Genomic DNA, 25,386 nt, shown 5'->3' with positions numbered 1-25,386 from the left:
TTTTGGGAAACCATAAACATTTTATTACGCATGAATTAATTTAAGTATATTCCTTTCTGGTAACACCAAGGCTATATATAGGATCTTGGGCAATAAAACCATTTTATTAACTGTAGGCTATCTTCAAATGTTAATTTTATTTTGTTCCATTTTTCCACAGAGATTTTAATTGTGTGGATGATATTATTGTAGTTTTTGAGACTAATTCATTATTATCCTTGCATAACTTGATTCCTAGACATTTAAGGCAGATTCCTGCTTCGACTATGATGTGGTCCCCTTCAGTCTGCAGTTTTTTTTTTTAATTTAAATATACATTTTGATTTTGATTTATTGAAACGGAGTCCTGAAGTCATGTGAAATTTGTCAATTAATGTAGCTAATTCTTCTAATATCTCTTTTTTATTAGATAATGTTAGTAATATATCAGCAAATAGCATTACTTTAGAACTGCATTGTTCATAAACATTTATTCCTTTGATTTTTATATTAAGAATTGAATCTGCCAATATTTCAATAGCCAGAGGAAATAGAATCAGTGACATGAGACATCCTTGTTTAGTGCCTTTTGCTATATGTACAGATTCAGAGGTAAAAGGACCTAACTTGACATATGCTAAATTATTTGTAGATATATTCTTTAGGAGATGAACAAAGGATGCAGGACATTCAAATGGCATTAGGATTTTGAATAAATAATCCCAATTTAGGGAATCAAAGGCTTTCTCTATCTAAATCAATCATGAGTGTTTCATTTTCTTAATCTAGAAGAGAAATTATCCTTTTAATATTCGCATGTGTGTCTATGATATATAAATCCAGTTTGATTATTTTTTGGATAGTGGTATTTTTAACCTGTTAGTTAATATTGTCATAAATATCTTATAGTCATTATTTAATAATGATATAGGTCTATATGAGGTACAGAGGTTTGGGGATTTGTTTTCCTTTAGGATTGGTGTGATTAAGGAATATCTCAAAGAGGGTAGTATTAAAGCTTTTGACTGAATTTCTAAGAGTTTTATGGAAGAGGGACAGTATCGTTGAAGGAAAAAGTTTATTTCCATAATTATACCATCGATACCTGGAGCTTTATTATTTTTCTCTCTTTTACTGTATCTGTAATTTCTTTGTAGGATATGGGTGCTTGCAGATAGAGTTTTAATTTTTCAGTTTTTTTTTTTATATTAGGACATTTTTCATCTAGATTTAATTGATTGACAAGTATATATATCTTTTGGAAATGTTCCATATAGTGATTTCTATAGGCATCAAGAATGTCACCTATATCAGAGACATTTTCCCTTTCTTTTCATGGAAGAGACTTTTAATGTTATTAGCTTTTGACTGCATTTTGATTCTTGTGGATAAATTATATAGATATTTGGGAGAAGTGGCAAAGGTGTTAATTTTTAGTTTTTCTAAAGCTAAACTAGTTTTGTGTGTTAGAATTTTGTTGTATTTATTATTTAATACTTCTACTTTCTTTTTCATCTCCAAATGATTTTGATTTTTTTCAGCTTTTACTGACAAAAGTTTGGATTGTAGATCTAATAATTCAGAATCCCATTCTCTGATTTTTTTTTTATGCCAAGTTAGGGTTTTACCATATATGTAAGCTTTTAATGAGTCCCATATCATTATTTTATTTATCTCTGTGGTGTAATTAATATCCAAGAACTGCAATTCAGATAACCAGGGTTTGAACTCTAATTTTATAGTTATACATGCTTGAATTCTGGAGTTAAAGATTAATGGTTCGTACCCATTTTGAAGTTTTAGTATCAATGAACTGTGGTCTGAAAGGGGGCAGGGAGTGATTGAGAAATTAATGATTTTAGAATGCAAGTCATGGGCAGCAAATATTTTATCTATTCTAGTTTGGGTACCAAATCTGTGATCTTGATGGGAAAACAACAAAGATTTATCTTCTTTAAATATGAAAGTATCTACAAGATGAAATTATTCGACCCACTTGTTTAAAGCTTTTAATACAGCAGATGTATGCAGTGGTCTTTTATTTGTAGTTTCAGAAATATAAAATAAACAGTTAAAATCTCCTCCTAATATTAAATTGCCTATATAATTATTGGAAATAAAAATTGTTTTTTAACAGTTCCTGTTCCAATGCCTGGGAGCCAGTAAAGATTTTCTAGGGTCCATATTCTGTTCTCATACTTAACTATTACTAATGCCATAAGACCTTCTTTATCTTCATACTTATAAAACAATTTCTGGATTAATCACATTTATTTTCCATAAAATTGTTACCCCTTTTGTATTTGTCTTATAAGTGGATTGTGCCAATATCATATATTCCTTGGGATTATTTTTGTAATAGTCATTTGTTTGGAAATGAGTTTCTTGAAGGAAAACAATGTGTGCTTTATTCAGTTTTAAATATTTCAGTAGATTTGATGTCTTGCTAGGATGGTTTAAGCCATTGGTATTTAAAGATAACAAAGTTAAATTTATCCTAGGCTATTTAGACTATGTATTTTTTGTTTTATTGTGACTATTAAATATTTTCCTCTGATAACTATGAAGTATATGTTTAAGCTTTTAAAGGAAATTATCAGTTTTATACTTTGAGTGTTTACCAATAAAGTAATGCTTTGGTCAGGCATACTAAAAATGTTTTTGTGAAATAAATTTAAATTAATAAATGTTAACAAAACTAAGATCCGCACTAGCCATGGAATGAAAATCATTCCTAATCTGATGGATAAAACCAAGTCCATCAGATTAACACTCATACCTTGACGATCCAGAACATCCGAGCTCCATAAATTGAATCGTATGGAGAATATTTGTAATAGGAATAAGCAATATTTATATTCTGAACAGATATAGTTCTATTGTATATTAGAATTCTAATAAAATATAAATGTCTTATTGTATAAGCAATTAATATTTATATGAAAGATAGATGACAAGCAATTCAATCACAGTAAAGTAGGATGTATCATATATAAAACCTCAGTAAAAGATTATAGCACACCATTATTTAACAGATTCACCCTTACTGATGAATTCTTTCAAAACTTACTACTTAATATAAATAGATGGTAATATTTATACCCAATGTTTATAATACAATGTACTTTAATGGATATACAATAAGTTGTATTTCATTGCTTGCCAGCATTTAAGTAACCACTTTGTTTGTTGCTAACTTACTTAAAGCATCAAGTTTGTTTTATGTGAACATTTACGAAAGTTAGTACATTTTAACTATCAGTGCATCCCTCTTCCCCCCATTCCCTACAGATAAGGATTTTCATATCTGTCATTTCTTATTATAAAACGAGTGAAATTATAGGTTAAAAACAAAAAATATATACTTATTGTGATTAATGATTACAAATTCCATTTCCATATTTATAAATTGCCATTTTATGGCATATACAGAAAGTTTTTAGATTTAAATGGCAACATTCTATTTTGGATAATCAGCAAAGGTTAAACTGAGTGATTAATGTCAATTTAATAGCATTTGTTCAGAATGTGATTGTTACATTCTGTGACATTCCTAGTTCATGCTTCCACTGTTTTCCTTGCACAACTTTGTTGGTTTGATGTCATGTATAAAACACTGAAAATGAAAAGCAAAACCAACAAAATCCAGGTGCCTCTGCAGTAAGCCACCAAAGGTCCAAGAGTAAATGTAGAAAAAAGCAAAGGCAAGGCTCCATTTTCTTCAACCAAATCAGCTGTTTATTAACACAAGCACTTTCACTAAATGCTTCTTCAGGTGAATCTACATTGTTGCTAAAACACCCATTTTATACTATCATCACTAATCACATGACAAAACCATTAAACTATTTAAAGAAAAAAATGCTTCTAAAAACATCTGAAAAATGTATACATTTAAAAATATGTACCATCAAATGCAAAGAGAGAAAAATATGTACACACAGAACACATTTAAAAACATCACCTACGCAATGGTCTATTTTTTAAAATGGGTCTCATTGGCACATGGTCATTTAAGCCATGTCCTACATCAGCCCTCAACCTCACAATCCAGTATGCCTTTTTTTCTGCATTTTTTTTTCTGCATGTACAAAACATTAGTTACCTTGGCAACAGCTTAATTATTATGTATGGTCAAGATGGGTTACAAAACCACAATTCAAGTTAAAGAAATTATATGACTTATGCACAATTGCTTATATGAGGAAAATCGCCATGCTTCCCCTAGATGTTCAATATAGTGCATGTCATTTATGACAAGTTAAAACAGTAGTGTTATTATACACAAGCCCATGTTATTAAACTGTCTATTGTCAATTTAATATTATTTGTTCAGAATATGTTTGTTACATTCTGTGGCATTACAAGTTCAGGTTTCTACTGTTTCCCTTGAACAACTCTTGTCAGTTTGATGTCATGTATAAAGCATTAGTTACCTTGGTAACCGCTTAAGTATTATATATGGTCAAGATGGGTTCCAAAAACTACAATTCAAGTTAAAGCAATTATATGACTTGTTATGCATATTTACTTATATAAGAAAATCATCATGCTTCCCCTTGGTGTTCAATGTAGTGTATGTCATTTATGACAAGTTAAGACAGTAGTGTTATTATACACAAGCCCATGTTATTAAATCCCGTCTTTAATATCTAAATTCAGCAGAATGCTTCATCGTATATGACGATTATATATTTTATATATATTTTATGTCTAGATTTACTAAAATCATACACTACATAACTATTGTGTGTTTTTTTTTTGGCTGTTGCTTAGTTACTTGAGAGACCACAAGCTGTAATGCTTATTCTTATTATTAGCTCCTTCCAAGCATGTTTGTACAGTTCATAGACTTTAAATTAGGAGACCCTTCTATTTTCTTATTTGCTATAAGTATATTTCTATCCTTACATACACACATATCAGTACTTCAAGCACGGGCAACAATGTCCATCCAGTTTTGCTGGAATACCATTCACTAGTTCATGTGATGCGTTTCCAGGCTGTTTTTAAAATATCCAAACCAATATTTGTCCTGTTCCATTTTACTAGACTGTTCCATGCAGTAGCCACTCTGCCCACTCAACACACCTTCCATTCCCACAGATATTTCCACAAAGGAAATCTGATGACTCTCTAGCACTTCCCAGCAACCGCAAACACCCCAAGAATCAGCTATCCCCATATGCCCAACACGCGCGAGCAAGCTCACCTCCCAGACCACTGCAAAGGGTACTGCACAAGACCAAGTGCTCTTAGTCTTTCACAATAACTCAGACTTCCACTCTTATGCAAGTCCTTACTGTGTTTGGATCAAAATACATTTTAAATATAAAATTGTGCTTATTTTTTTTTGGTCAAAAATCAACTTAATGAGCTAAACGAAGTGTTGGGAGACCATCAATATATGTATATGTGGTTTAAAACAGCTCTTTTATTACATTTTTTTTTTAAACCAAAAAACTCATTACCGAGAATCATCTCGGAGGCTCCTCAGAGCCTTTAAGCATTATCGTCACTCTGTCTCCATTACCATAGCAATCTGAGAGCATATGTTTCTGTTAGTGTGTCTGTGTACTGCATACCAGAGGGTCACGATGCACCTGAAACAAAGCTTCACTTCACTGGAACTTCAAGTCTAAATTCCTTCCCTTTCAGCGAGGCAGCATCCAGGAAAACAAGGGAGAGCAAACAGATAAAAATAAATAAATAAATAAACCTCCTAACAAACCACCACCACAAGAGGTAACACATTCTTCCAGCCTTCCCACCTCTCACTCAGCAGATGCATAAACAAACTATTCTCTTCCAAAATATCCCAAATCACAGTTTTATCCACCCCCTTCCCCTGGATCCAGGATAAAACATCAAATGTCTCTTCCCAATACACAAGCTTCAGTAAACCTCAATCACAAGCCGCAACCCACAGCTTCTCAGAGATGAAAACGGCAACATACAACAGGTGGCAGACACTGCTGCATCCACACACACACACCATGTCAGGCTTAATCAAACAGCACTTGAGGCTTTGATATTTGCTATAACTGATATTAACTAATCCTTAGACAGAACAGAATAATAATGACATTTGTACTAGCTGCCAAACACAGCTGCTTCCATGCACACCATATCAGGATTGATCAAACAGCACCTGTAGCTGTGATACCTACCATAATTGATACTAAAGTACAGTTGTGTACACTTACCATAAGGAAGGGAGGAGGAAGTTAGAGAGCATTAGGGACCAGCTATTAAGCCCTGCAAAACTGCAGTGGCAAACCCAGCTCTGGATTTAGAAAAAATAGGCATGTGGTAACGCTTGGTGAAGGTATGGACAGAGCTCCAGGAAGCAGCTTCTAGGATGTCCCTGGTAGGGACACCTCTGCAAAAGGCTGTAGAGGTAGATGCAGCCCTGGTGGACTGTGATCTAATCCCCTTGTGGGGTAGATTTTCCATGGTGCTTACAGCAGAAATGAATGCAGGGCTATCCATTTAGAAATGGTTTGCTTTGAAATGGCCTTCCCCTCTGCCCCTGCAGCAAAGCCAACTAGCAGCTGTTCAGATTTTCTAAGAGGCTAAGTCCTGTCTACATAAAATCTAAGTTGTCTGTGCACATCCAAAGAATGCAGAATCCATTCTCCTTTGTTTTGTGGATTAGGAAAAAAAGGTAGGCAAATGAATGGACTGATTTAGGGCCACACTAGACACCACCTTGGGCACAAAGGAAGGATTTGGTCCTGAAAGAAACCCTGTCTGCATGGAAGATAATTAAGGGCTCCACTGCCATGAGGGCCTGTAATTCATCCACTCTTCTTGCTGAAGTGATGGCTAGAAGGAAGGCTGTTTTCCAAGAAAGGAAGTTCACCTCTGCAGTTCCAGTTGGTTCAAATGGAGGGAGAGTTAGCTTTACCAATACACAGTTATGGTCCCAGGCTGGAGTAGGGGCTCGCCTGGGGGGTCTTAAATTTTTAGCCCCTCTGAGGAATTGCTTTAACAGGGGGTGAGAGAAGAGGGGTGGGTTCAGTATTATAATGTGATGAAATTGCACAAGCATAAATTTTAATTGACGAGAAGGATAGGCCCTTGTGGAGCATTTCTGTTAAGTACTGAAGAATATGAGGTAAACTGAGCACCATAGTGCACATACCCTGGGTCTATCTCCAGGAACAGTATCTTTTCCACTTTTCAGCATAGGATTTTCTAGCACTGGGTCTCCTTGTTTCCAGAATGACCGCTAGCACCTGCTTATGGAGCGATGCTATTGGAAAGCTCAAGGAATTAGCCAAGCTGCAAGGTTCAGGGTTTGAAGCTGAGGGTGCAGAATCTGGCCCGCCTGCTGGAACAGCAGGGAAGGTGTCTGCGGTAGGTGCCATGTATCCAGCAGTATCAGGCTGTGCAAGAGGGAGTACCAGTGTTGGCAAGGCCAGTCTGGTGCAATAAGAATTGTCCTTGGTTTGTCCTGTTTGATCTTTAGCAGAACCTTCGAGCGGAGTGGCAGAGGGGGAAAGGTATAAATCGAGAGGCTTTCCCAGGTAAAGGACAGGGCATCCACTTTCCAAGCTTGACTGTGGGGAGTCCTTGTGCAGAATTTGTCCAACTGGTAGTTCAGGGGGGAGGCAAACAGGTCTATCTCTGGGCTCCCCCATTTGTTCTTCAAGAGGATGAATATTTTTGGTTCCAGTTTCCATTCGTGTGGGTCCATGAGATTTCTGCTTAGGTTGTCTGCCAGTGAATTTAGCTTGCCTGGCAGGAATTGAGCTTGTAGGTGCCTTGGTAGCTTAAGGCTGTGTTCCACAGAGCCATGGCTAGACTGCAGAGAGGGTACGAGTGGGTTCCCCTTTGCTTGTTTATGTACCACATAACTGTCTTTACGAATAATTGCCCTGAAAGGATGTGGTCCTTGAAGGCTGTCAGGGAATTCTGTACAGCTAACATTTTTTTGGTTGATATGCAGGTGCATCTGACTCCGGTTCCATTTGCCCTGAATGCACTGCCCTGCCAAGTCAGCCCCCCCATGCATAGTCTGATGCATCTGTAGTCAGGGTTTGGGCGGCAGGGGTATATTGAAAGGGAGCCCCTTGTTGAGGTGGCAGGCCTCTGCCCACCAAAGGAACTCTGTCTTTATACAAGGAATGATAGGAATCATGGATTCCAGGTCCTGAGAATGTTTACACCATAGGCTTTTTAGATACCATTGTAGTTTCCTCATATGCAGTCTTGCATATGGAATTAGTAGAATGCAAGAGGCCATGAACCCCATGGCTTGCAGAATTTTCCTTGCAGATAGCAGAGTCTTTGTGGCCAATAGTTTGAAGTAGGCTGTCAAACAAACTTGTTTCTCTGGCGTGAGGTAAGCCATCTGGGAAGTTGTGTTCAAGCTTGCTCCCAGGAATACAATCTGTTGGCAGGATACTAGATGAGATTTCTTTTTGTTTATGGTGTACCCCCAGTGAAGTTAGAAGTTTCTTTACAAATGCCAGATGTTTGAATAGCATGTCTTGGCTTTCTGCCTGAATCAGACAATCATCCAGGTATGGGTATATTTGAATATTTCTCTGCCTGCAAAATGCAATGGATGGAGCTAGACACTTTGTGAATACCCTGGGCGCAGTAGATAAGCCAAAGGGAAGTGCAGAGAACTGACATGGAGCCTGCTCTGAAGCGTAGGTATTTCCTGCAAGATTCCCATATTGGAATGTGCAGGTAAGCTTCCTTTAAGTCTAAGGTTGCCAACCAGGCATCTTTACCTAGCATAGGAAGCAGCTGTTGAAGTGTTAGCATTTTGAATTTTGAAAGGTGTTTAGAATAGAGAGGTCCAGGATAGGATGCCAGGAGCTGTCTTTTCAGGGTACCAGGAAAAGTCTTGAGTAAAAACCTTATCCCCTTCCTTCTGCTGGTACAGGTTGAATAGCCCTGATACTTAGAAGAGCGAGAACCTGCTGTTGAGCCTGTGCCCACTGATTTGGGGGTAGGTCTGGCTAACCGTTTGGGGCTGGTAAGTTGTGGAAGTGGAATCTGTATCCTTGGGAAACTATATTTAAAACCCATTTGTCCTGGGTAATGAGTTTCCAGTTTTTTGCATGCAGGGCGAGCTTTCCTCCTAAGGGTGTAGGCAATTGAGCAGGGCTTTGAAGGATTAAGGTTAAGTCATTGTGACATTTTTCCATATGGGGTGTCTTACTACTTCCAGCTTTGGAAGTGGGAGCCCCCCACTGCTTAGGCCTGTGTGCAGTCTGAGACTGTAACCTAGGTGGTCTGCTGTTCCTGGGTTTGTACTGAGAAGGCCTGGAAGAGACTGGAAAGGACCAATTCTTAGAAGGCCAATACCTACTAAATCTGGGAGGCTGTGATTGCAGGAAATCTTTAACAGTTTGCATAGATTTAGCTTTTTCCTCCATCTTTTTAAGGAAGACTTCTGCTTTGTTGCCAAACAGGTGGTCTTGGTTTAAGGGAGCATCCATTAATTTAGCTTTAACATGATCTGGCAAGTTTTGCTCCTTAAGCCAAGCATGCCTTCTAAGTACAGGCCCAGTGACAGCAGCCCTGCAAGATGCTTCTAAAGACAAAACCACACTGCAAAGTATGTTTACTAACTTGTTCAGCAGAATGCATTAAATCCTGTAATTCTTTATGCTCAGCACAGTCAGGAAACAACATAATTTTCTGTTTAAGTAGTCCCATAATACGCTGCTGATACTTTAACATATGAAACTGGCAATTTAAGGCCCTAATGGCCAAAGTAGCAGGAGTGTATACCTTTTTACCCCATCTGTCCAAGGCTCTGGAATCTCTATCAGAGGGGGTAGGGTTTTTGGCAGCAGTAGCCTTAATGCTCTTTGGTCCTTGGGAAATGGTCTCTGGATCCACAGTAGGATTCTTGAAGAGGAACGTGAGAGTCAGGTACTCTGTAATACCGGTCAGGTTTTCTGGGAAATGGAGGTAAAGTGTCTGGGGCCATGCTAGATTCCAAGAAGGCATCGACTACAATGTCCATAACATGAAGGATAGCTAATGGCCTGTGCTGAGGGAGGAGTAAGAAATCCCTAAGCCTCTTTTGGGAGTCAAGAGTAATCCTGGCTTTCCCAGTGGAAATGTTCCCTAAATGTGTGCAAAGTTACACCAAAAGAAAAATCTTTTGGAGGGGAAGCAGAGGGAATGGAATTCTCTGCATCATAATCCTCATAGGTAGATAATGGCAAATCCTAGTAATCAGACGAAACAGAAATTTCAGAATCCTGAGCAGAAGAATCAGAAGGAAAATCAGTTCTAGGTCTCTTAGAGGGGGAAGGCTGGCTTCCCCTAATTAAAGTAATAAGGTCTTCAGCCATTCTAAGCATTTGTTTTTTAGGCATATGGGCCTGACCATGCGGTTTGGATGTCTGTTTTCTAGGCGTTGGTCGTGTTTTAGGCCTTGAAGAAGATGGCGTTGGTTTAAAATGCAAATCTGTAAGCCTGAATACACCCTCAGAAGCTGGTGCCTGCACAGCTGCTCAGGACCCATCCAAGGTAGAGACATTCGCAGATTCCATAGTCGAAGAAGCATCTAGTTGCATACTGGAATGGTTCTCAGCAGAGGCCTGCGAATCTGAAGTAGCACATATCAGGGGCTGTGAAAGCGCCTGAGTACTGGCGACTAGCTTAACGGAAGCATCATTGGCAGTTTTGGACCTATGTGGTCTCTGTCGTTATCCTTACATTTTTTCAGAATATCGGTAGTCGGATGGCTTACCGAAGCCATTTCTGGACAGTTAAACTGATTACCAAAATAATTTGCTGCGAAAATAAACCAACGACTGATAGTTCAGGGGTTGAATAAGGCACAAAACCGACAGCGAAGGACATCGTGGTCAGGGCCTAAGCAAGGAATGCAGTACGAATGAAGATCTTTATGAGATATTTGCTTTCCAGAGGTAAGACAATTGTTAACTTTTACTGACATCGGTTAAGAGCAAGAGAGAGAGTCCCTAACGGGGTACTTAGCTTTTTCGAAGACTTCGGTTCTGAAACTCGAAAACGAAAACTTCAGGAGTCAGCCGACCGGCACTTGAGAACTGCTTCTGCTTCAGGCACAGCATGGCAAGAAAGACTGATGTAATGGTGTCGCCTGCATGTTTTATACCCCTGACGTCATGGAAGGAGGGACAGCATCCGACACAGGAATCCAAGACTCTGGAATTCAGGCCGGCTGTGGGCTACCTGCAGGCAGATAACCCAAATGTAATGACTGCAACAGTGAAACACGAAGAACATCTATATTTAGACAGAATAATGATGTTTGAAAGACTGATGTAATGGCATGTTTTATACCCCTGACGTCATGGAAGGAGGGACAGCATCCGACACAGGAATCCAAGACTCTGGAATTCAGGCCGGCTGTGGGCTACCTGCAGGCAGATAACCCAAATGTAATGACTGCAACAGTGAAACACGAAGAACATCTATATTTAGACAGAATAATGATGTTTGTACTTAGAGCTTGCTACTATTATTTAACCAGGATATACATGACATTTCTAAATCATACTTTAACTGAAGAAGGCATTAGTCTCCATGACAACATTTTTCCCCCAAAACACTCTACTGTTACTGTTATTATATATGACAATTTGTTACATTTGAGTCTGAACTGTGATGAATGGTACCTTGTTGAATTAGTTAATTACTTAAATTATTATAAGTAAAATCAATGAAAAATGAACAAGATAAGTATTCACCGAGTTCAAGTAGGGGAACAGAAACTTCTATGTTTGTATTACACGTTGCTTTGTTTGGCTTACATATAATGTAAATAGTAACCCATCTTGACCTACCTTTATTTGTGAACAATTATTGGAGTCTTTGAACATTCTGAATAAATCATTACTATTTCTCAGATGTTTAAGAAACCCTTTTTAAATAAAAACAGATGACAAGTGATGTGCCTTATCAGTTGATACTTTGAGAAATGTAGTTGTAAGAATTATTTTTTTGGGACAGCTATCTTCAAATACGTTTTTTGTTTCTTCTTTCTAGCATCAGTCGAAGGATTTAAAAGTAGGGGCCATACATTCCATTTCTTCTGGGATAGACACTATGTTGTTGTTTTTGATGAATATAGTAGCTTCTAAGTCATTAAAGGTTCTCATCTCATTGGCAAAAAGTATTTTATCTTGGCTGGAAAGGCCAGCTGTGCTTTAATGTTCTGTTTCAACAGTTTTATTACTGGCCAGACTTTTTTCCTCTGTTCTAGTATTCTGGAAGAAAAATCATTGTCAAACCTTATCAGGCTTTGATTGTATTTTAAGGGTGATTTTCTCCAATCAGGCTTTATTAGTTCCTTGTCCAGAAATGAAAGAAATTTTAAAACTATGGGTCTAGGTGGAGTATTTGTTGAGTTAGAAGCAGGTTTCCTCAGTGCTCTATGCCCCCTTTCAATTACAAATAAAAGTCCTTCTTTCAAGTCTAAAAATTCAGGAATCCAGGTTAAGAATGAAATAATGTCTTCACCCTTCAGTGTTTTCAGGAAGACCAAAGATCCTTATGTTGTTTCTCCTTTCTCTGTTTTCTAAGCCATCTATTTTGTTAAGCAGCAATGTATTTTGTTTAAGCAGAAATTCTTTTTGGAATTCTCCCTCTGAGTCAGCCTTCAAAGTCATTTAGAGAAGTCTCTATATTTGTTATTTTTGTATGGTGTTGCTGTAATAGTTCCTTAACCGTATCAGTCTGTTTTTGAGAATTTAATTTGAGGTTTTCTAAGTCATTTTTAAAGCCATCCATCTTCAAAGATAGTTCCTGTAAGGTAGATGTCATCAATTGCAGTTCGTTTTTCAAAGCAGCATCTGGATGAGAATTCCTTAAGTTGTTCATATTCAGTGACTCAATATATCTCCAAGTTACTTGACAGGAAAATTTTTGTACATCTCCACCAAAACTGATATTTATGATATTCAAGCAAGAAGAAACCAGTCTGGTGGACCCCGGCCATAAGCAAACTTTACAATAAAAGGAGGAGACTTGTACAAAAAAAGGCCAAATCTCAAGTAGAAAAATCATCCCTGATCAGCATTAGTAAGAAATTGAGGGCCCTCATCAAGTCAACTAAAGCTAATTTTGAAAAGAAAGTTGCCAAGGATAACCATAAGGCCTTCTATGGCTACGTCAAAAACCTAAATTGGCAATGCTCAGGTCTGTTCTGAGCTAGTACAAAATGGAACAAAATACACGGACCCTTCTGACATTGCCAACATCTTGGCTGACAGGTTCAGTGCAAATTCCCCCACCACCACCTACAGGGCCTATTACCATTCCAGGGGATTGTTTAAGTCCAATTATTACCGATACGTTGGTTAACAAGGCTCTATCTAAAGCTTAAAAACACTGCCTCCATGGGACCAGATGGTGTCCCAGGCTGTGTCATACGCAAGCTCCAAAAGGAATTAACCCCGCATCTTAATACTCTGTTCAGTCTCAGCCTCTCCACAGGATATGTGCCCATAGAATGGCGCACGGCAATTGAGGTCCCGCTACACAAAGGTGGGGCCACAACTGACCCTGGGAACTACCGACCAATAAGCCTGACCAGTCTGATTTGTAAGGCTATGGAACAAATCATTATGGAACTCATAAATGGAGAGATTGGGAACCTCCAGTCGCTGGACCCTACACAGTTCGGCTTTGTCAAGGGCAGATCATGCCTCCTGAACCTGTTGGATTTCTTTGAGACAGTTACTCAGGCTATAGATAAGGGAAAGGAGGTAAACACGGCTTACCTTGACCTTGCTAAAGCATTTGACACCATTCCCCATTCAGGTATTATAGATAAGCTCATCAGCCTGGGCATAAACCCTTATGTCACAAGATGGATCGCAAACTGGCTCTCAGACAGATCCCATAAAGTAAGAGTAGTGGGATCTATGTCAAATCCAGACCAGTAATGAGTGGTGTGCCTCAGGGCTCTGTCCTGGGGCCCCTCCTGTTTGGCATATACTTCTCAGAAGTACAGGCAAGCACGGAAGGGCTGTGGCTGACTAAGTTTGCAGACGACTGCAAACTGGGTGCTATAATAGAGTTTCCGGCCGACATGGAGATCCTCCAGAAGGGCCTAAATGAGAATGATGCATGGTGTCAAAGCCATGGTCTCAAGCTAAATGCAAAAAAATGTGTAGTAATCCCCTTTGGAAAAAAACAGAGTACCCGCAAACTACAACACAGGAGGTAATCCCCTGACATCTGAAGAAGAAATACGGGATCTAGGGACACAAGTAGATAGTCAGCTTTCCTTTGATAACCATGTTGCCAAAGTGGTTAGAAAATCCTTCTATGTGACCCATCTGATCACGAAAGGGTTTGCATCAAGATCTAAGGATGTAATGGTGCCCCTCTACTCTTCCCTCATCAGACCCATTATTGAGTACAATGCACCAATTGGAATGTACCTGGCTAGACATCTCCAGCAGCTGGAGAGACCACAAATGTACCTAACCAAGAGGATTACTGGCCTCAAACAGTTGCCCTATGCAGCACGATTGAAAAAGCTAAGACTGTTCTCTGTTGCATACCGCTTTCTCAGAGGCAATCTCTGTCCAACGTACAGAGCCATGTCCAACCCAGAATTGTTGAACATGCTCCATCTTAGCAAAACCATATCTACTTGAGCTACACGCTCTAGGGATATAAACCTCAACACAACAATGAATAGAACATGCTGGAGGGATAGATTCCCTTCTAGAGACTTCTCTTACTATGGAACAGGGTCCTGATCTACATAAGACAGTGCCCCTCACTATCACTCTTCAAGAGGAACCTTGATGAGTGGATGGGTAACAAAGTTCACACCGGGGATCACACCAGCAGCACTACTAGATAGGGGCCAAGGGTACTAGCTGCTAGTACAAAGGTCTAGGGAACTACTAAAGGGGTGGTGAATACAGCACAACGTGGCTGGGCTAATATATACCTTCGGACAGATAGCCCAGTACCAACCTATGTAGTTTAGTAGTTTATCTATACATTTCTGACATTTTAAACTTGAAAATAATACAATTTTCCTATATTATTACACTAGTTTATGGAGCTCTCAAAATTCACTGCTCTCAGTTCTCCAACTGTCTTCCTTGATGACTTCCGGGTAGTGCATATGCACACCAAGTGAACGTTATCCAGTTTGGTTGCTTTAGGGGCTTTTTTCACAATTACAGTTTTCACACTGAAAGGGCTCTAATAAACCTGATGATATTGTAATTTTTTTTCTTATAAACATATATTGTAAAACAAATCAGCAGGAGATCATACTTCTACCTATTATGAAAAGGTTTCTTTAGCATTCATTTTCAAAACTATTCATAATCAAAGAAATTACCACAATTTCCATCTATGTAAGTTTTTAAGGGGGGGTGAGTAGAGGAATTTGCTGGTCTAATCAGTAACAATGTTACATCATGTCTGCTCTGAAAACAAGCTATAACCCTAGCAGAACTAACCCAGTCAACAAAACATTCTGCTTTGAATGTTTCTAAGCAGCATCATACATTATTTAGACATTGTTGATGGCCTTTTGACTAAGACTACAGAAAACTAGGAGCATCTACGATTCGGTACTTCATATGCACAACATGCTCGTGAAACCAAATAGGTATGTTAGTCTTCAAACAGCATCTTTAATAATGCAACATACCCACAATTTTTAAATGAGCTTAGTGCTCAAACTATGCTTGATAAAGACTCAATGCATTTAATATTTTGAAATTTTTATGACTGCTGCTTTCTTTGTGTTTAATATGATTGACATCTTTTTCAATCTTAAAAAGTCTAAAAACAAAAACATTCTTCATTTTACATTACCTTTTGTCTGCACATGTCAGCTATTATGGACAGAGGTATGGTAAGGCTTAGTGCAAGGGTCCCTATTAATGATGAAGTAAGAAAACAGCCCCTAAAACGAAAAAAACATAAAAATCCTTAATTTTATTGTAGTTAGTAAGAATGGTTTACATTAATCAATATAACACTCTCCTATCAGTCAGATGCTTTAAATGATTTATGGTTTGGTGACAATGTTGATCACAATTTTATTTTATGTAACAGGAATTCTAATGATCTGTTACAAAGTCCTTAAGCCTGTCCTGTAATACTGTAACATTAGCTCAACGTTTGGAAAGTCTACTCTAAATTAGCTCTCCATGGCTTCCTTCTGCTGTTGCAAAACAGATCTGCAATACAGAACCTGGACCTTGCTTGCTGCTCAAATGTTGTGTGATGCCATCTATTTAATATAAAACATTGTTTCACTGTGAGACTGCCAACTTAATGCAGCTCTCATCACACCATAAGAACACAGGAAGACATCACCCAGACAACTTTAAAACCATTCACTGCATGAAAATAATATGAAACAAGTAAATGTTGCACTGCATTTTCCTACACACAGAAAATAATTTAAAATTTCCATTTAATGCAACATGCCAAAACTACAGTGCAAATACTAAAGAACAGTTAAATGTATGTAAAGTGGAAATGTGCTTGTTAACTGTGCCTCATAGTATTCATCACTTTTTCTCCCTCAATACTTAACACGTTCCAGGTCCATATTGTAGAAGCTGTAATTGTATTTGGGAATATACTGAAATAAACTTGTCAAAAGTATCTAAAGTTAGTCTAACTAGAAATACAGAAGTCATTAATATTAAAGGTAGTTTTCCATTAACCAGGCAACAGCTGTGACGCACTACCCCGCGCATGCAATGATCTTCTTAGCCTAGGTTATTAATCTTCCATATCTAAGTATGAGCTCAGCTTGATTAAAACGGTGGAAAACAAGGCTTTCCGTAGCTCTAATTTTATTGACACGGTTACCAGAAAAGGGCCTCCCTCTTGCATCCTCTCTGTTGTCAGTCGACCCTTTTGCTCTTGGTGGACGAGATCCTACTTTAGCTATTTTTATTACTTCTCTCACTCTCAAGAGAGCATTTGGTAGCCTGAAAGTCCAATTTGTATGCATTTCAGTGAGACGAACCACTTCTGAACACCCTCTCTCCAGTGGATTCTGTTTTGATCATGTTGAACACTTAAAATGTTCACCTAAGAATAGCCACCGTGACAAAAGTTGCTTAGTGCAAATTGTTCCACTTATACAGGCACATTAATCCTTTGATACTATTGTTTCAAGACTGCCAGCATTCTGTGATCCATGAAAACCTTAACATCTGCCTTTCAGCTGTGCTTTCAAATGTCTAGGTGGGTGAGTATTTAAACTTAAAGCAGCATGCTAGTTTCCAAACTTCACACGTGTAATAAACTAGAACACTTGGTCCACATGGTGCTGAACATGAGTAAAGGTTCAAACTAAGACAACGCATTACAAAAGAATCCGGAAAACGGAATTCAAAGGCACAAGTAACTCTTGACTTATGGTGTCCCATCTAGTTAACACCTCCTCTAAACGTAACGGTTGTCAGGTTTTTGCAGAATGCTGCTTGGTGCAGATATAAATTCTCGGTAGCAATCACTACGTGTGTGGGGTAGCGCTTTACAGCTGTTGCCCCGATAATGGAAAAGTACCATATTAAACTATATTACGCTGGGAAAAGGGAATCCATTACACTGAAAAGGTATACCATTCTTTTTCTAAATGAAATATTGGTCCACTGATTTACTCTTATGTGCAAAGAAAAATGTGCATCACTTACATACTAAGAATTTAAGATGTTGCTAGCTAGCAAATGACAAAATCAGAAAGCTACAAATTCTAGCAGCGTTAAAAAATGCAAAGATGGTCTATAAGGTACTGTTACAATAAAACCAACAATTACAAAACAAAAACTAAACTCATACCCCTTTTTTACCTCATCACCAGTTAATTTCAAAACTCCACAGGACAGAGTCTGTCAGGTTTTTTTTTTTTTTTAAGTTGACTGGAAATTACAAAACACACAACTTAGCTGTTTTGTATTTTTGTAACAGAACTTTGAAACTCATTTTACCTCAATAAATGTTGTATGCTACTTTAAAACATCTTACATACTTGCTTAAAAATTATTTTAATGCTTTCATTACGTCCTGCAGCAACGTTCTTTCATTCCCATTTTATCAAGGCCCAGTAGGCACATCAGAAATCAGTTGAGCACTTCTATTAACCAATCAAACAAATGAATTACTAATGGTAAAATGAAATCTACATGGAAATATAACTGTTACTATCAAATTGCAATGAGAGCAGATGTGTTTTCTTTTCTCAACTAATCTAGCTTAAATGTTTGGTCACAATGAACTTGTTTAATGTACAATGATGGATTTGCCATGAACAATGCTGGTGTTGATAGAGCTGGCCTTCTATTAAGAGAATCTGAGTAACTCCATGCCTTTTGTGTGTGAGTGTGAGTGAGTGTGTGTGTGTGTGTGTGTGTGTGTGTGTGTGTGTGTGTGTGTGTGTGTGTGCCTTATATTTTAATGAAGATGAAGCTGTTACAGATGACTAACACTATGAGGTGTTAACACACTTCTTCCTAAAGTGTAAGACTGGACTCATTCAGCCTCCATTTGCCAAATGCCTGACTCTCTTAGCCAGTCACTTAACCAGTGTTCCAAGGAAGAATGTGAAAAGCATGCCCATATGGATCAGCGCACTATGCCAGTTAAACAAAATAACTAAAAACAAGCATACACAGATAAATACAAAGAATTTTAACTTCAAGGTATTTCAGAAGGTAGATCTTCAGCTGGAGACTGGGAAATTCCATTGGAACCAACACAATCTAGAAAAAAGGAACATAAAATTTCTGGACCACGACATTTCTCCACCTGGACCATGTGGCTGCTGCACAAATATCAACAGAAGTTGTTGACCAAAAAGCAGATGAAGTGGCCATGGAGCTAGCTCAATGGGCTTTAGGCGTTCTTGGTAGAAAAGGCCCTGTTGGGAATACATCCAGGAAAAGCAAATAATTATCCATTTAGCCAATGTAACTTTAGAAAATGGAGAACTCAGCCAACTTGAGGAAAAGGAGATGAACAGCTGATCTGTTTTTTCTATGTAAACAGAAATGTAATTGTCTATGCACATCCAAAAGATTTAGCATGTATTCTCCTTTGTTTGAAAAATCTGGAAAGAAGACTTGTAAATGAATAGCTTGGTTAATATTAGATTCAGAAGTCACTTTAGGTAGGAAAGAAGGGTTGGTTTGCAAGGTAACCCTGTCTTTATGAAAAACAATGAAAGGAGTCCTACATGAAACAGCCTGGAGTTCAGAAAACTTTTAGTGAAAGTAATGGCCACTAAAAAAGGCTGTTCTCCAAGACAGATACTTTAAGTCAGTTTTTGTTGAAAGTTAGACGGGTTTTTGAGTCAAACCTTGCAGTACCCACTGTTAAAGCCCAGGGAGGTGATGGGATCTTTACTGGAGGTCTATGTAGGAAGGTGCCTTTTAAGAAAGCCTGACAAAACCTGAAAGCAGCCAAACAATACTTTCTGTCACCTGCATAAAAATTTGAGATGGCTGCCAGCTCTACTTTGATCATGGAAAAACTAGTACTTTCTTTGAAAAGAGAAGCTAGAACGTCTGGTACAGCAGAGACAGGGGCAGTAAAAGGATCACTGTTATTTCTCAGAGACCAAAATGAAACTTTTCCATTTACTCTTGTAAAACCTTTTAGTTGAGTCTTTTTGTGAGGATAACAGCACTGCATATACTGGGGAAGAAAACCTGGGCTGTCTGGCTATTAATGGAACCGGACAAACCATGCGGTTAGTTTGAAGCTGGGATATTGGGATGATTCATCCCCAAGGGATGTGACAGAAGGCTGGACTTGGATACAGTATCCATGGAGGATAACAAAAATGAGATCAAAGGAAGGGGAACCACACCTGGTGAGGCCAAAAAGGGACAATGAGTGTGAACGAGCTCTTCAACCAACTTGCCTTTTATAAGAATTTTGGAATCAGAGGTACTGGGGGACAGGTGTGAAGGAGACTAGAGGACTAAACGTGGATTGGAACATCTCTCGGTGACTCCCCCCCTCAGGGGGTATCAGGGCAAAATATCTGTTGCATTTGTAGTTGTGGAGAGATGCTAACAGATTGCAGCATGGTTGGCCCCAGTGGTGGAAAATCTTTCCACCCCTGACTGAGAGACCACTCATGAAGCATCAGAACGAACCTGCTAAAAAAAAAAATCTGTCCTTGCTTCTGCTAAAGCAAGAAAAATGCCACCAATGGTAAAAAAAAAGAATACCCTGTTTAATAGGGTAGGAATAAGAGAAGATGGAAGAAAGGCAGAAAACCAACAATGGTATGTTTGACAGACTACTATAAAAAATAGTTGGAGGCCTAACCCAGAAAAATATCCAAAAAACTAAAAGAGAGGTTCTAAATATTATAGTAAAAGTAAAATATACAAAAAGAAATACTGAATAAGAAAATTAAACTTAGTCAATTACAAATACCTAAAAGGTTAGTAAACGCTATGAGAGAAGGACCTCACGTCCATGTGCATTGGTGGTAAATGAGATCTAGGATATTGGGGATGGACTATGGCACTATGAGTACTGGCAGGAGCTCAGGAGTTGGATCCAAAGTCTGTACTACGTGGCCGAGTAAGATTTGAGGATTGGTTCTGTAACCCATTCATTGAGGAAGAATGAAAAGGACATCAGATATGAAAGTTATGCATTTACCATAATGACAGAGGTGTGCTGTCTGCTTCAATCTTTTCTCAACAGACAGTTCCTTCAGATCTGACCTCAGATCTGACTTTGGACACTCTAGACTTTAGAACTAAAGCTCAGGCTCCTCCCCATTCCTGAAGTAACCGCAGATCGAGTTTGCCCAAGCATCAAATAATGGAAACAGAACCCTCTCCTCAGAGAACAGAATTCACTAAATAGTATGTTAGCACATATTCTGCTCTACAGTTGGAAGAGCATATGAATATAGTCAGGTAAAAACAGTATGGTCATACCAGAAACCAATAAATAGCAACACCAAAAACAAGAGCGGGAAGTGAAGGGCAGGAATCTTAGTAAGGAAGCAGACAACAGAGATCTATCGTTAAGGTATGCACACAACTTTCATATCTGATGATCTACTAGAGTCAGCCTTAATGGTTTTGTATAAGGACAAGCCCTTCTCTCTGTATTCATATGATCTAGAAAGACTCACTTTAGAAACTCTATGTTCCAGTTCGGCTATTGAGAAACGGACAAACATCTAATCAGAATTTCTAACTTTCTTTGTGCAGTAAAAGTAGAAACAGAGTTGATGGTGAGCATTCAACAAATACATCATGCATTTTCCTCTGTTGGCAAAATTAGGGAACAAAACTGAATGGCAGATGGATTTAGTGAAGCCTCCACACCTACCTTTGGAATAAAGGATGGATTAGCTCGCAGGGACACTATCTTTGTGAAAGATCAGGTAAGGAGGTTTGCAAGAAAGGGCTTGCAATTCTTGTACTCTCAGAACTGAAATAACTGCTACCAAAAAAGAAGTTATGTACTCACCATAGTGTTGCATCTGTGTATTCCATTTTCATTCGTCCTCAACAATTTGGCTCAGATCTGACCCAGCCTTTTTTTTTTTTTTTTTTCTCGTGGCCACTAGAACTCTCAAACTCCCCCTTACCCATATTGTTCTATACATTAACATACTTCAGATCTTGTTTGCTGGCTTATATTTCACCATGACATTTTTTTTTCAAATTGACAAAAGGAAACAATAATGGAGCTTTACCAAAGAAACACCGGCCCTTTTTAACCTTCTTGTTCTTGCAGAAGTTAATAGCCACAAAGGTAGGGCACTGGTGGGAGGGGAGTTGAGTAAGAATGAAAATGGACAACACAGATGAAAAGTTATGGTGAGTACGTAACTTCTTTATCTGATGTAAATTTTCATTCATTCCTCAACAACTGGGATAGAGTTTCCAGTTACCTGAATTCCTGGGTGGACTCTAAGGGAGGATATTCCTGAGTAATGTTGAGCCAAACGCTGCTCTTCCGCTTGAGACCATATCCAATTTGTAATGAGTAATAAAGATATGAGGATTAGCCCAAGTTGCAGCCGCACAGATATCGTCCATGAAGACATTGATTAAAATACTGATGATGGTGCCATGGACCTGGTTGAATGGGCTGTCAAAGGTTTTGGCAAAGAAAAGCCAAATTTGTTATAGACAAAGGAAATTAAATCAGTCAGCCATTTGGCAAAAGTTACTTTTGCAACTGGCTTGTCTAATTTTGATTCCACAAAGGAAACTAATTATCCATTTTTTCTGAAATTCTTTTTTCTATGCAAAGAGAAACGTAACTGTGAACGTCCAACAAATTTAACATGTACTCAACCTTTGTCTGTGAAACTTGGAAAGAAAACTGGAAGATTAATGTACTGATTGATGTTGGATTCTGATAACATCTTAAGAAGAAAGGACGTATTGATACGTAGTGCTACTCTATCTCTATGGAATATTAAAAAAAGACTTGGAAGACAAAGCTTGAAGTTCAGAAAGTCGTTGAGCAGAGGTTACAGCTACTAAAAAGATGGTCCTCCAGGTTAAAAACTTTAGTTCACATTTTGCTGATGGTTCAAAGGGATACTGAGTCAAAGCTTGTAATACTAAATTTAAATCCCATGGTAGAGTTGGATCTTTAAAAGGTGGTCTCAGAAGAAAGGTACCCCCAATAAAGGCTTTACACAGCTTTAAGGAGGCTAAGGTAAAATTGTCAATTCCTATATGAAAATCTGAAATGGCAGCTAATTGTACTTTAACAGCTGATGAATTAGCCCCTTCATTACAGACTGAAATCAGGAACTCAAGAACATTATGTACTGGTGCTGAAAAAGGGTCAATGTCTTTTTTGCTGTGCTCAAAAAATCTTTTCCATTTATTTCTGTAAATCTTTCTAGTAGAAGCTTTATGTGAAAATAAAAGCATATGATGGACAGTGGAGGACAGTCTATGTTGTCTGGCTATCTATGGAAGTGGAGAACTATGCAGTAAGCTTTAGGCCTGAATTGTCTGGGTGCATCATGTCTGTCAGGTGAGACAGGAGGTCTGGAAATTGGATCCAGAATCCATGGAGGGTGAATCAGATGAGGCCAAAGAAAGGGGAACCAAATCTGACTAAGCCAAAAAGGGGCAATCAGGATGACCGCTCTTCAATCTACTTTACATTCTTATCTTCAAGTACCTACACTGTTGTAAATATGTAATTAGTTTGATACTATATAATCTCACAATTGTACATATTATGTATTTGCTTTTTGCTTTATGTTTCAAATGTTCTTTTACAATTTGTTTCTTGTCAAACTTTTGTGTAATCTTTTTTTTTATGATTACTTTATGTTCTTTGGAGCTTTTCTCCTCGGGTCTCCACTGAAAACGGGCCACAATCCCAGCTGGACTAACACGGTTAACAAATGTCAATAAATAAATATAGATGCTTTCTGGAGAAACTTGGGGGTTGGGGAATATGCATAGAGGAGACGGGGGGGCAATCATGGAGGACAGCATCTCTCGGTGATTCCCCTGGTGGGGGGACCAGGTAAAGAACCTGCCACACTTGTTGAGGGGAGATGCAAACAGGTCGCAGCAAGGTTGGCCCCACTGGTGGAATATCTTTTCTGCAACTCTCATGTTGAGAGACCAATCATGAGGTAACAAAATGGACCTGATCAACTTGTCTGCTATCACGTTGGATTTCCCTGGAATGTGTGTTGCTATAAGAAATTGACTGGATGAGGTCACCCACTGATACACTCTCAGAGCTTCTTGACACAAGGGTTAAGATCTGGTCCCTCTCCTTGTTTGTTGATGTACCATACCACTACATATTGTTGGTCTGAATCGCAATAGTCCCGGAAGGGAGAGTCTTGAAAGCCTGCAATGCTACAAGAACTGATCTCATTTCCAGGACGTTGACAGGTGTGCCGGCCTCTTTGCGGGACCGTACGTCTTGGACCGTCTTTCCCTAGAACTACCCCCCATCACCCTATCTTGGAAACGTCTGTTGTCACTACGGCTTTGGGCTGGGGAAGAATAAAGGGATGACCTTGTGATATCTGATTTGAATGCATTCACCACAGTAGGTACTTTTTGCATGCCAGAGTTATTCTGATCTGGGCGGACATAGGTTGGTGTAGAATAGACCACTGAGTTGCTACGGTCCATTGAACAATTCTCATATATCATCTTGCTAATGGTACTAGAACTATTGCAACTGACATTGACCCTGAAGGCTTGAGGAATCAATAGAGCTGATACAGAAACATTCTAAATTATCTTTTTGACTTGAATCCAATATTTTGAAGTCTTGGTAAAGGAAGGGAAGCTTTTACTGACACTGGATTGAATCAAGCTCCTATGAACTCTAGTGTCAGATTTGGTTCTTGCTGAGATTTGTTGTGATTGATGGCAATCCCTAGATGAGAGCAAATGTGGAGTACATACTCTCGAGTTTTTATCAGAGGATGCCTGGTTGTAGCAGTTTTGAGCCAGTCACCCAAATACAGAAACACCCAGAATCCCTGCAATCTCAATTTATCTGCTACTACTCCCATGCATTTGGTGAACACCATGGGAACTGTGGTTAGGCCAAAGGGCAGAGCTCTGAACTGGTAATGACTGGCTCCCAGCCAAAAGTGTACGTATCTCCTGGATCACCTGTTCATTTTTATGTGATAGTAAGCATCCTTAAGATCTATTCAGCACATCCAATCGTCCTTGTGCAGGAAAGGCAAAATGGACTGAACAGCAACCATCCGAAACTTTGTACACTGAACCAATTTGTTCAGATTTCTGAAATCGGTTTCCAGTCCCCTGTTTTCTTTGGCACTAAAAAGAATCTTCAGAAAGTTCCAGATTCTATCTGGTCTGGGGAGACCTCTTGGATGACTTTTTTCTAGAAGCTTATTTACTTCAAAAGCTGCTGCTTTCCTCTGAACAGGTGAAACATTAGGAATTTTGTTAACTGCTAAGGGAGAGGGAAAGGAAAAAGGAATTGTATAACCTCTGGAAATAATCCTCTGCACCCACGCATCTTTTGTAATGTCTAGCCAGGCTCTCTGGTGCAGGGATAGATGACCCCCTGACTGCCTCCAGAGATGGACAATCTGGCCCCTTTTCAGAAGCGCTAATAAGGTGTGTCAGAAAAAATCTCTGGGCCCCTGGTTCTGCGGGCCTACTCTGTCATGCAGGTAGTGTCTTCCTTTTGAGTTCTCCCCTCTGCCAACTATCTACACAAATCTTGGAAAGGACCCTGGGACTTTCTGAACCAGATCTTTTGACCATCTCGTTGATTCCTAGAGAAGGTTCTTTGTGGGTTGAAAAACATACGCCCACTGCAGAGAAGATCTTTCCATCTTACTCACACCTGGAGTGCGTGTCCTTCACTTTAGGGCCAAACAATGAACTGCCTTCAAAAGGTACACTGACAAATGAGGAT

At 38.8% G+C, this 25,386-nt stretch overlaps 1 protein-coding gene across 1 annotated transcript in view; it reads right to left on the bottom strand.

The window, feature by feature from the left end:
* SLC35F5 (solute carrier family 35 member F5) overlaps positions 1–25,386 on the bottom strand; it is a 1,937,586-nt gene that overhangs the window by 495,543 nt on the left and 1,416,657 nt on the right. Inside the window, exon 15 of the mRNA XM_044074930.1 lies at positions 15,799–15,889. Within this exon, the coding sequence (XP_043930865.1) occupies positions 15,799–15,889 (91 nt within the window). The remainder of the gene's footprint in view (positions 1–15,798; positions 15,890–25,386) is intronic.

This window comes from Protopterus annectens, chromosome 6.part0, assembly GCF_019279795.1.
Source record: "Protopterus annectens isolate FY-2018-M chromosome 6.part0, PAN1.0, whole genome shotgun sequence".
Taxonomy (NCBI): domain Eukaryota; kingdom Metazoa; phylum Chordata; order Ceratodontiformes; family Protopteridae; genus Protopterus; species Protopterus annectens.
Note: the sequence above shows the minus strand (reverse complement) of the source record. Positions and strands in the feature narration are given on the sequence as shown.